General features: G+C 56.0%; 1 protein-coding gene across 1 annotated transcript; it reads left to right on the forward strand.

Moving 5' to 3' along the window:
* Positions 1 to 7,026: 7,026 nt before the first annotated feature.
* LOC135460964 (serine/threonine-protein kinase PAK 3-like) lies at positions 7,027 to 10,146 on the forward strand. The gene is made up of 4 exons (XM_064737944.1): positions 7,027 to 7,148; positions 7,908 to 8,025; positions 8,418 to 8,899; positions 9,081 to 10,146. Exons 1-3 carry the CDS (start codon positions 7,027 to 7,029, stop codon positions 8,535 to 8,537), a joined length of 360 nt encoding a protein of 119 aa, XP_064594014.1. The 3' UTR covers positions 8,538 to 8,899; positions 9,081 to 10,146.
* Positions 10,147 to 12,939: the final 2,793 nt, after the last annotated feature.

Below are 12,939 nucleotides of genomic sequence, written 5' to 3' on the forward strand. Positions count from 1 at the left end.
GGCTCCCGTTCTGCCGGATCCGAGCGCGAGCCTGCAGGGAAAGCAAACTCAGCGCTCTGCCAGCTCCCTTCACACCCACACGGGCTCACATCCACCCCGGGCCTCAGCCCCAGCTCCAGGGGCACTTTCCTCCCTGCCACAGATGCTGCTCACAGCTCATTTTGCTATGCCAGCCAAAAAACCCAAACCCTGGGGCTGCCACAGCCACTGCAACATCCAAATGATCTCGCCTTGAGAGCCAGTTGCATTGGCTGACTCTGTCAGTAGGAACCTCCATCAGAAATAACACATTTTGCTTCTCCAAATGTGGACACCAGCTTTACAGGCCATTTTCCAGAGTCAGTGTGGTCTGCCTGTGTTATTTCAGAGGATTCTTACATCAAGTGCATCTCTGCAGTGCCACTGACACTCAAGTAAATGCATTCCTGATGCCCCATCCCAGAAACTGCCAGGCAAGAAACAGGAGGTTTGTGATGCTGAAAGCTCAGGCTTGGTGACACAGAGAAAGTAGCTTGGACTAGGAAAGAAATACGTTAGACTATGAGAATGTTAAACAATCATCTTCAGGTTTTAGACAAGTTTCCCAGTGAGAAGAATCAGGGGGGAAATCATCTCGCAAAACTCTTTTAGAAACTGCTGCAGAAATCTTGTTGGGTTTGGGGCTGGGATTTGGGGTTGGTGTGGGGTTTTCTTGCAAGGTAACATTAGACCTGATGCACTTGCTTCACATTTTCAGGTCATCCTCACAGCCAGAAGAGCTGCAACAACATAAATCCCAAAGCAAATTGTTGCTGGAGACTGAAGAATATTCTTCTGTGTAGAGGCTGGAGTCCTCTGGGAATTCCCTTCCCATGTGCAGAAACCTCCAGCTGCTGCTCCCAGTGCAGCGTCCCCCTGTGCTCACAGGCCTCTGCAGCCACTGCAGAATTTGCCTCTTACCATGGCCGCCGTTTCCCTGAAGTAAGGAGGTTCTCCTTCCACCATCCCGATGGTCACAGTGCCAAAGGCCCAGATGTCCACCTTGGGGCCATAAGGAGATCTGGTCACAACTTCTGGGGCCATCCAGTGAGCAGTGCCCACCATGGAGCTGCGCTGGTCCTGCTCAGGGCTGAGCTGAGCGCAGAGGGTAAATCAGCTGAGGACAGAAACAAACCCTGTCAAAGGCAGCTGGAATGAGGAAACCAAGCACCAAGATTCCCCACCCTCAGTCTGAGAGTGCAGTAATGAAGTCAGCTGGAAAAGCCCTCAGGGCGGTAGCCAAGGAAAGGAAAGATGGAACTGGACCCTTCAAGACACCATTGAGGAAGGGGTGGGGGATGTGAGAGAGAAGAGGGGAAGGAGGCGGGAGGAGGAGCGGGAGGAGCGATTGAACCGGGAGAGGAGAGGTGGGAGGAAGAGGAGGGGGAGATGAGGAGAGGAGCAGAAACAAGAAAAGTAGCGGGGATCCCCCGGCCTTCATCGAGGTGTCCACGGGGGGGCCAGGAAGATGTGGAACCCCCAGCCAGGTGTGTTCCCAACACGGGGGGCTCTGACCCTGGGGGTCACTCGGGATTATCCAGCGTGGATCCTCCCACGGGGGATGGAGATGGAGCGGCGCACGGAGCTCGTCCCGCACCGGGCACTGCGGGATCCGCGGGCAGCGACCCCTCCCCCCGGGCCCAGCCCCCACCTTTGTCCCCCTCCCTTTGCCCAAATCCGGCCCATCGCCCCCCCCCCCAAACCCTTCCCCATCGCCCCCAATAAACGGCCCCGGGCCCAACTGGGAAGCTTTACTGGGAGCACTGGGAGCAGGCACTGGGCGGGGGCAGAGCGCCAGCGGGGCTGGGGGGACACGGGACCCCCCAAAATCAGCGGAGCGGGGACGGAGCGGGGGGTCCCGGCCGGGCCCGAGCCCACGGGGAGGGGCTGCGGCCGCCGCCGGCTCAGGAGCTCTGTGGGCACAGAAAAGGGGGTGACACCGGGCTGGGGGCCCAGAATGAGCGCACCCGCTCCGCCACGGCGGGGACGCCACCCCCGGCACCCGCCCTGACCTTCTTGCGCAGGGAGAAGCCGAGCCCCAGCGCCAGGAAGACGAAGCCCAAGACGAAGCCCCCGATGCCCGTCAGCATCTTGCTGCGGGCGGCGTCCGGCGGCATCTCTGGGGGGTCCGCAGGGCTCAGCACCCCCAAAACCTCTCACAGACACCCCGAGCCCCTCCCAGGGCCCTCCCTGTGGCCCCCGGCCCAGCCAGGATCCCCTGAAACCTCGCCCCGATCCCTTTCTGTCCTGGCCAGGAGCCACCAAAGCCCCTCCCGTCCCTCTCAGCATTCCACAGCCCCCTCCCAGTTGCCCCCCAGCGCCCCAGGACCCCCAAAGCCTCTCACAGTCCCTTGGCAGCCCCAGCAGGACTCAGCCAGAGCCCTCCCAGGCTGTGCCCAACACAACCGAGCTCATGGCGAGCCCCGCTTTGCCATCGCCGATCTCCTTCCAGCCCCTCCGGGCTCACTGTGACCCCTCCCAGTCACACCCAGCGCCCCCAAACTCCCTCCCAGTCACACCCAGCGCCCCCAAACTCCCTCCCAGTGCCCACCAGGACCCCCCCAACCCCATCCCACCCTCCCCAGCATCCCCCAAACCCCTTCCCAGCCCTTGCCCAGCCCCCAGCCCCTCTCCCAGTTCCAGCCCGGCTCTCTCCAGCTCCCTCCCAGTGCCTCCCAGCACAGCCCAGTGGCTCTGCCAGCGCCCCCAGGGGCTCCCCCGTACCCCAGTGCCGCCTCAGGGGCTGCTCCAGGCTGACGTGCTCCACCTGGCAGCTGTAGCTGAGCCCGCGCCGGGGGGGGGTTTCCAGCAGCACCAGCAGCTGGTAGGTCCAGTCCCCGTTGGGGACCACGTCGGTGGCCACCACGTGCTCCGAGAGCTCCTGCTGGCCCTGGAACCACCTCACCTGGATGGCAGCAGGGTAGAAATCCATCACGGAGCAGAGCAGGCGGCCGGGGCCGGGCTGGGAGCTCGAGGGGGGCACCAGCGAGATGGACACGTTGGGGGGCACTGGGAGAGAGCGAGGAGAGGGCTGGGTTTGGCTGGAGAGGGACTGGGAATGGGCAAGGGAGGGACTGGGAGCGATTGGGGTGGCACTGAGAGAGACGGGACATGGTGGGGCACACTGGGACGGATGTTGGACGTCTGCGCTTGAACGGAGAATGAACTGGGAATTAATTTGGAATGGATTGGGAATAGGCCGAGAAGAGGAGGCAGGGACTTTGGAAGTACTGAGAGCGACTAGGATGGCACTCGGAGGGATTTTGGTGGCCCTGGAATTAATTGGGAATGAAGTGCGCGGCACTGGGAGGCCGAGTCCAGCGCGGGGCCTTCGGGATTTCAGCGCCAGGGACTCTGCATGGCAACCGATGAGTCATCAGTGAGACGCCCTTTCATTGGCTGAAAGGAGCCGGCTACACGGACAACCGGGATGGACACGCCGGGCAGGCACAGGGATGGACTGGGACGGACTGGGAGAGCCACGGGGGTCACTGGGTGGGACAGGAGGCCCCGGGGTTGTTCCGAAGGAGGGCTGAGGGCTCTGGGCTGATTCTCAGAGATGTTTTGAGGCGCTCCAGGGTCATTGGCAGGGCAGGGCCCGAGGGGACACGCTCTGCCCCGCGCTCACCTCGGTGCCCCGTGAGGAACGGGGCAGCAAGCTCGTAGCCGGCCCGGCAGAACGTGTCCACCGCAGCCCGATTATCCTCCAGTATTTCCGGGATTCCGTTGCAGCACCGAGCCTGTGTCTCCCCATAGGGGGTGTCCCCCACGAACACCCCCACGTCGCTGTCGAACATCATGTACTGCTTCCGGTTGTAGATGTACCTCCTCACAAACCTCACCTTCTCCGTACCATTAATGAAGTGACACTCTCTCGTTCTCATCTCCTGGAACACCCCTGTGAGTGCAGAACACAGATCCGGGGCTGTCCCCAGCACGCCCCCAGCGCTCCGAGGGCCACCCTGGATCCCCACTCCGCACCCCCTGTGCCCCACGGCCGCCATGGGACCCTCCTGCCCGCGCTACCGCTTCCTCTTTGCCGCCCTTTCCCCATTTCCTCTTTCACATCCGCTCCCCGCCCACCTTCGGCCGCTCCCAAATCACTTTTGGGGTCCCATTTCCCCATTTTCCCACAAATCCCTCAATCTCCAGCCCCCTCAGTTCAGTTTTGGGCTCCCCCCTCGCCTTTTCCCCCCTTTCCCCACCCTCTCCTACCCCTCCCTCCCCTCCCCCCACCCGTCAGCCCCTCCCGCTTTTCCTTTGGGGGTCCCCTTCTCCTCCTCCTCATTCCGGGCTCCCCCTTCGCCCCCTTTTCCCCCTTCTCCCCCCCTGTCCCAGCCCCTCCCGCCCCCCGCTCACCCGAGAGCTCCGCACCCGCAGCCGGGGGGGCTCCCAGCACCACCAGTGCCACCAGCAGGGCCCCAGCTGCCGCCCCTCGCCCCATGGCCGGGGCCGGGCAGGGAGCAGCAGCCCCAAAGCAGCCGCGCTGCGCTGGGAGCGCCAGTCCGGAGCAGGGCGGGCTCGGCAGCGCCGCGCGCTCTCATTGGCTGCCGCCGCTTCTGGGCAGCGATCGGCCACGGGCTCTGCCCGGCAACCGATGAGGCAATGCAACGCCCCGACCTCTCATTGGCTGCATTGCCGCCTGCCTGCGCTCCCATTGGCTGAAGCTTTTCCGGGACGCTGCAGCCCCGAGCTGGGGGTTTTTTGGGCAGGGGGAACCTTGGGGCGCTGGGCAGGTGGGAGTTCAGGTGAGCCCAGCAATGCGTGCCCAGGTGCGCGGCATCTCAGGGCAGCTCGTGGCGAGCAGTGATGCTGGCCCGATGCCAGGCACCCCCAGAGCCGCTCTGTCCCTGCCCCCCGCAGCCGCACAGGGACTTAAAATGGAACCGAGGATTCCTGCGTGGGGACAAGGACCGGGAGAGGTCCCTCAGCAAATCCAGCACGGACACAACAGACCCGGCCTGGGCACACGGAGGGAATTTATTACTAACCAAATCACAGCAGCACAAGGAGAAGGGAAAGAAATCTCCCAACACCCTCCTGCCCAACACGGATCACCCAGAACAGGGGTCACCAGGGCTCTGCCCAACGGGGGTCACTGGGGATCATCCAGCGCGGATCCTCCCATGGGGGATGGAGCTGGAGCAGCGCACGAAGCTCTTCCCACACTCGGGACACTCGCAGCTTCAGACTCTGGGCTACCATCCTGCTGTCTCTCAGTCCTGATCAGAATTGATAACTGTGGTCAGAAGGCGCCGTCAAAGGCCCCTGAGGCTGGCAGTGTCCTGCCTGCAGCAAGGAGCAGGACCTGGAAGATCTTCTGTCCCTGGAACTGGATTGCCTAAAAGAGCAACTCACCATCTGGTGACTGTCAGAAAACAGTTCTCAAGAAGATTTCTTTCAAATATTTTCCTTCAAAAAATATCCACTGGTCAGGATTATCAACCTAATGGTTTAGAAAAAGAAACCAGAGATGAACTAATAAGTGCTCTACTCTAGCACAGGTTGCAGACCCCATACATTCAGTAACAGACACAGAGCTGATGCACTCTGGGGGAAAATGCATCACCTGCCTGATGGCAGGGCCCTTGTGGAACCTGCAGGTCTGAGGCAGAAAATGGAAAAGGATGAAATGCATTCTTTTCCAGGTCTTTAGACACCCATTTCTCACCTCAGGTTTTGACCTAAAGCAATTCAGTGTGGACTATTGGGATTTGCTCCAGCCCAATTCCTTCGTGTTGGGTCTCAGTTTTCTCTTGCACACCTTGCATGGCAGAGGGCTGGTGGCTGCTGTGCTGCTGTTGGAAGGGTCGATGCACCCAGGTGTTTGTGAACGCTGCAGGCAGCAGAGATCTCCTGTCTGGGCTGGCTTTCACTGCCAGGGCCTAAAGCGCTGCTTCTTTCTTCTCTGCTCTTTTGTCTCCAGGGCTTTCGGAGCCGTTTCTAAAGGACTCGACAGGGCCACTGGAGGAGAGGTCAGTGCCAACACGCCCAGCACTGCCGGCAGCTCTGCAGGGCTTTCCCTGCTGCTGGGAGCTGTGGCTGCAGCTCTGGGCACCTGCAGAGCTTTCCTGCCCAGGCTGCTCCTCTGCAGGCAGAGCAGTGTCAGCCTGCAGAGCACAGCTGGGACAGACTTGGTCCTTCTCAAGTGCCCAAGGAATGCAAGGAGGGCAGCGGTGTCTGTCAGAGCAGGACACCCTGGCTTGGTCTTCATATCTAAAAGTGTGAATGCATCAGCTGCTGGAGACTGAGGTCCAGTTTATCTTCATGCCAGCCTCAGACAGGAACATTATTTAGCAGTTTTTCCATCCTGCCTTTCATCTTCAGAGGGAACCTCAAGGCCTAATTAGGGAGAGATCCTGCTTGGGCTCAGTTTGGGGTATGAGTCCTACTTCAGCTGTTCACAGAGGGAGACGGAGAGAAATGAGAAGATGGATGTCCAGAGCAAAGCTCTCTCCTAAATCCTGCAGTTGTGTTTGGGTCTGGTGTCAGTGACAGCCTGTGACAGGGATCACCTGAGCAATGGGTGTGTGTGTTTGCTTTGTTGTGCAATCCCAAACAGAGCAGTTGGATCTGAAATCATGACCAAATCCCATAGAATTGCTAAAGGATTCCTGGCTGTTTTACTCTGTTTTCACAGAACCAGAATTACCTCCTGCTGGCAAAATGTGTTACAGTAATAATAATAATAATAATAATAATAATAATAATAATAATAATAATAATAATAATAGTGTTGAGGCCATTAGAGAAGACTGTAGGTGCAGAGAATGTTGTTAGAGCTTTGAGGCTGACAGCTGAGGGACCATTTCTGCAGAGCTTGCAAGGCCAAATGTCTCTGGCATGTGTCCTGTAAGCAGCCCCCAGCTGGCAGAGCAATGGGCTGTGGGAATGGCCCTTGCTGAGCTCTGCTGTCCCATCCCAAGGTAGTTGGGCCCAGCCCGGCTCCGACTCACTCCGTGTTTGCTGTGGCCTCCTGCCACAGACTCCTGCAGTTAAAGGGCTGCAATGTCCCTTCAGGTGGCCATCAAGAAAATGAGTCTCAGAGGGCAGAACAGGGAACGAGCTGTGAATGAGATCCTGCTCCTGAAGGACAAGAAGCACCCCAACATTGTCAACTCTTTGGACAGGTGAGTGCTTCAGCTCTTATCCCGTGCCCGGGCCCTGCGTTAACCTTTCCTGGCATCCGGAGTCTGTAGCCTGTTTGGAAAATGCCTGACCCAGCCACATCTTCCCAAAACAACAGCCTGGCAGTTCACTCCCTCCATGTGCTTTGGTTTGCTTTGCTTTGGTTTTTCCTTCAAGTTCCTCCCCATTTGCTGTGTCTTCTAACAAGTGCTGATAAACCACAGCAGAAATTATTTCTCTTGGCTTCTTCTTCCCAGCCCTTTTCCATTGCTACAGTTGCCAGGAAGATCAGGTTCTTGTGTCCAGAAATGCCTCATTTGCCCAGTTTTCACTGGCCTTGCCTGTTTCTGAAGGGACTTTCTGAAAGGTTTTCTGACTGCTTTTGTCCCAAGTGCTGCACAGCCTCCTCCCCTGGATAACCCTGGCAGTTGTGTTGCCTTGTTCTGCAGGGAATGGTGGAACTGATGAGTTCAGGAGCTGAACCAGCTGGGGCCAAGGGTTGTGGTTCCACATTGATCTGGGCTGTTGCTAAACTGCATTTTTCACCTGCTTGCCATCTAAGGCCTCTTCTTTCTCACAGGTGTCTCCTTCTCCTTTAGACTGTGCAGATTCCAAGGGCTGTGCAGCCTGGCAGGAATGTCTCTCCATCTGATTCTGTCCTCACTGACAAGTGACCTGGAAACAAAACTCCACTCCAGGCTTTTCCATGGGGCAATTGAGCTCTGCACATTCATCTCCATGCCATTGCTTTCCTCTTCCAGCTTCCTTGTTGATGGAGATCTCTGGCTGGTGATGGAATTCATGGATGGAGGAACTTTGCAGGATGTTGTCAGACAGACACGCATGGCTGAAGGAGAGATGGCAGCTGTCAGTCGGGAGGTGAGGGATCCTGCTTGTCACTCCATGGCTGGGACACGATGGTCCTTCCAAACAGGGCGTGAGAACAGGAGTGGCTCCATGCTCAGGGCTTTGTTTCTGTGTTGTTTGTGTGAGCTGGAGAAGAAAGAGCCTCTGCAGTGAACGGCCTGCCAGCATCACTGCACTTCTGCTCTGTTCTTGTTCTCTCTCCTGCTGTTGTGGTACTCTCTGTCTGGTTTGGATTTGATTTGCTGTTCTCAGCTTTGCCTTGAACCGTTTGCCTGGAGCTTGTGTGCACTGCACTCCTGGCCTGTCACAGCAAAGCTGCTGCTGGCACAATTCTGAACTGTCCTTTCTTGTGTGATATATTCCGGCCATTGGTTTTTGCCCTCGTGTTTCTTGTTCTCTCTCAGTGTCTGCAGGGCCTGGATTTCCTCCATTCAGAGCGGGTCATCCACAGGGATCTGAAGAGCTCCAACATCCTCCTGGGCATGGATGGCTCTGTCAGGGAATCAGTAAAAGCCACTGCATGAAAGCTGAGGGTTTCTTGAAGGGTCCAGTTCCATCTTTCCTTGGCTACAGCCCTGAGGGCTTTTCCAGCTGACTTCACTACTGCACTCTCAGACTGAGAGTGGGGAATCTTGGTGCTTGGTTTCCTCATTCCAGCTGCCTTTGACAGGGTTTGTTTCTGTCCTCAGCTGATTTTGGCCTCTGCGCTCAGCTCAGCCCTGAGCAGGACCAGCGCAGTTCCATGGTGGGCACTGCTCACTGGATGGCCCCAGAAGTTGTGACCACATCTCCTTATGGCCCCAGGGTGGACATCTGGGCCTTTGGCACTGTGACCATCGGGATGGTGGAAGGAGAACCTCCTTACTTCAGGGAAACGGCGGCCATGGTAAGAGGCAAATTCTGCAGTGGCTGCAGAGGCCTGTGAGCACAGGGGGACCCTGCACTGGGAGCAGCAGCTGGAGGTTTCTGCACATGGGAAGGGAATTCCCAGAGGACTTGTGCCTCCACACAGGAGAATATTCCTCAGTCTCTAGCAACAATTTGCTTTAGGCTTTATGTTGTTACAGCTCTTCTGGCTGTGAGGATGACCTGGAAATATGAAGCAAGTGCATCAGGTCTAATGTTACCTTGCAAGAAAACCCCAAACCAACCCCAAATCCCAGCCCCAAACCCAACAAGATTTCTGCAGGAGCTTCTAAAAGACATTTTGCAAGATGATCTCCCCCCTGATTCTTCTCACTGGGAAACTTGTTGAGAACATGAAGATGATTGTTTAACATCCCCATAGTCTAACATATTTCTTTCCTAGTCCAAGCTACTTTCTCTGTGTCACCAAGCCTGAGCTTTCAGCAACACAAACCTCCTGTTTCTTGCCTGGCAGTTTCTGGGATGGGGCATCAGGAATGCATTTACTTGAGTGTCAGTGGCACTGCAGAGATGCACTTGATGTAAGAATCCTCTGAAATAACACAGGCAGACCACACTGACTCTGGAAAATGGCCTGTAAAGCTGGTGTCCATATTTGGAGAAGCAAAATGTGCTATTTCTGATGGAGGTTCCTATTGACAGAGTCAGCCAATGCAACTGGCTCTCAAGGCGAGGTCATTTGGATGTTGCAGTGGCTGTGGCAGCCCCAGGGTTTGGGTTCTTTGGCTGGCATAGCAAAATGAGCTGTGAGCAGCATCTGTGGCAGGGAGGAAAGTGCCCCTGGAGCTGGGGCTGAGGCCCGGGGTGGATGTGAGCCCGTGTGGGTGTGAAGGGAGCTGGCAGAGCGCTGAGTTTGCTTTCCCTGCAGGCTCGCGCTCGGATCCGGCAGAACGGGAGCCCGCAGCTGCAGCAGCCCCGGCGCCTGTCGGCTCTGCTGCGGGACTGCCTCGAGTGCAGCCTGGAGCCGGACGAGGAGCGGCGCTGGGCTGCCCAGGAGCTGCTGCAGCTGAGGGCCAGGGGCTGCAGGGGAAGCAGCAGCGCCAGGGAGGGGTTTTCTTGTGGGGCCCCCTGCGACAGTCTCCAGTCTGGCTGCGTTCCACACGCAGAGCAAGCAGAATCCTCGCCTGCTGTGGCTGGGCAGGCTCCTTTGGAGCTCATCTGGGCCTGGTGCCCCACAGCGAGCAGGGACATCTTCAAGCAGCTCAGGGGGCCCAGCCCTGCTGACCTGAGCTTGGATGTTTCCAGGGAGGAGGCACCTCCCACATCTCTGGGCACCTTCTGTCAGTGTTTCCCCACTCTGCTGGTTAAAAAATTCTTCCTTAGATACAATCTGAGCCGGCTTCCCTCTCCTGAGTTTCAAACCATGTCCCTTTGTCCTGTTGCAACAGACCCTGTGAGGAACTTGACTCTGGAAAGTAACAGTTCATTTCTTTCCTTTTTATCCTTTGGGCAGCACCCATTTTTATCATCAGCCAAGCCTCTCTCCAGCCTGACCCCTGTGATCACTGCAGCAAAGCAACTGAGGGAGCAGCGGAGGAGATGAAGCCCTTGAGGACAGCTTTCAGTTATAGTAGACAGGACAAGTAGTTAGTTATGGTAGTTAGTACTGGTAGTCAGTTTATGGTAGTTAGGACAGCCTGTTTGTTATGGCAGGTTTTTGAATAAAAACTCTCTTAACCCTCAACTGCCTTGCCGTGTCCCTTCCTCCTCCCGCTGTGCCTCAGCTGCCCGGAGCAATGTGAGGGGAGAGCGGGCCCAGCCTGGCCCAGAGCTGAGCCCCAGCAGAGCCCTGGCAGAGCCCAGAGCAGCCTCGGCACCTCAGAGTCAGCCTGGAAGGAGGCGCTTGGAGCCTTCTGGGCTGCACCCGGCTCTTGGTTACAAACTGGGTGTGCTGGAAAATGCCACCGGCTCTGCACGAGGGCAGAAGGGGCCCGGGGAAGGCCCAAGTGCTCCATGCAAGGGAAAAACCTGCCCTGGGTTTGTTATAAATAACTGGGTAGTGTTGGCTTTTGCTATTATGTATTGACTTCTGCAAAATATTCTTAATCACAATGATTTTGATAGAGTACATTTTGTAATCACTTTTAACTCCATTTCCTACAGCATAATTTTTCAGCTTTTTGTGGCCAATGCCCTGGTCCCTGTGTAGCTCATATCCTCAGAACATCATTTATGGATGATATTTTAGTTTGTGGACAGTGTGAAAAACATATCTTATAATTTTGGCTTTTGCAGAATATTAAAGTAGATGCCATGTGTTGTGCATTAGAATGTTAACTTTTGCAGAAGTAGCTGTAGTTGTGAAATAATAAAATAACTGACAATAACACTTCAGAGATATTTGTGAAATAGCTAATGTTCATTTCAAGTACTTGTGGAAATAGCTAAAACTGTCTGCATGGTCAGATAACATTTAAGGAAGGGATGTGATGAGGACCCCTGCCACTGACCCTTCCACTGTCAATAACTGTCACCTGCTGAAACCACAGAACAGGGGCCCTTGTGAGGGAGTGACACACAACCCTCAAAACAGCAATCCACGATTCCTGCACGTGCTCTAAAACGGTGAGTTGGGGGTCAAACCAACCTAAAGAATTCCTGGAACATGTAAACGAGTTCAAAGAAATGTTTGAATGTGTATAACCATTATGAATATGTATTTGAACAATACAATGGAAAACTAGACAAGAAGAGTTGCTGTGGTTAACCGGTGTGCCTCTGGCCATCGCCAAGCACCCAGCGCTGTTACTGGTTTGTCCCTTATTATTCCTTATTAAACTTCCAAAAATTGTAAAGAGTGAGGCTCCTTTCTCACAAAACCCAAGGTGCTCACCCCTTGTTCTTCCCCCAAAGCCAGGATTTGTCAATCCTAAACTTTGTCTGGATGGAGGAGAAGGAGGCTGCAAGGAAAAGGAAGATGCACTGGTGTGGAGGCCCATGGAGTCTCAATCTCCCACCCGTGGAGGACTGGTCCCCAAGAAGAAGCATAGATTTCAAGGTTATGGTGAGAAGCTTGCTTCTCCCATAGATCTCTGCAGGCACATGCTGATTTATGGAAAGTTATGTTACCCCATTGGCCTAATTACCCTAGTTCAAACCCTATTACCCATCTTTGGTTTTTCCCTAGAATGTTCTCCCTCTCTGTCCCTCCATTGGCCCTAATTTACTGCATTCCTCTGCCCCTGTTTCCCCATTAGCTGACCTGACCCTTAACCCCTCCTTTGCACCATTTTCCCCCATATCCATTGGACCCTGACCCTCAGCTCCACCCTCACTACCCCATATAAAAACCCCCTGTGCCCTCAGCTTGGGCCCTGTCTTTGTCCCTGGGCCCTGTTCGCTTGTCCCTGTTCCCTTTTCCAATAAAACCCAGTTTGCTGCAGACATTTTCCCAGACCCACCTGCCCACTTTGCAGCTTTTTAAAGCAGCCTGAGCTTCGGGGGCCGGAGTGCCCGGCCTCCAAAGGGCCTCGCAGGCCAGGAGCTCCAGGCTGGGACAGCCCGGGGAGGGCAGGGGGAATCATGCCCCTTTCCCTCTCGCTGCTCCCTCCCCGCCCCGCTCGCTTCAGGCAGCCTCACGCCAAACCCCCCTGCCAGGGTGGACTGGGGGATCCCTTCCCTTCCCTCTGCATGGAGGGAAATCCCCCCTTCCCTTGTCCCCTCCTTTTCCCTTTTGTCCCATCCATCCCGTTCCTTTTTCCCCTTTCCCTTCCCCCTTTGTCCCCTTGTTCCTTCTCTCCTCTTTTCCTTTTTCCCTTTTGCCCCTTTCCCGTCTCTTCCTCTCCTTTCTTCCTCCCCCAAGCATGAGCTGCAGGAGACAAGGGGGAAAAAAAAACCCCCAAGAACCTGTGAAAAAGGCCATTTGGCCCCCCCACGGTGCGGAATCCAAAGGAGGAAAACCACAGACCCCCAAAAGAGGAGGGGTTTTCAAAAGCACCCGGGACCCGTGAGGAGGTAAAAAACCCCCCATGTGCTGGGAAGGGGTTTGGGGGGAAACTG

Source organism: Zonotrichia leucophrys, unplaced genomic scaffold (assembly GCF_028769735.1).
Source record: "Zonotrichia leucophrys gambelii isolate GWCS_2022_RI unplaced genomic scaffold, RI_Zleu_2.0 Scaffold_136_121556, whole genome shotgun sequence".
Lineage (NCBI taxonomy): Eukaryota > Metazoa > Chordata > Aves > Passeriformes > Passerellidae > Zonotrichia > Zonotrichia leucophrys.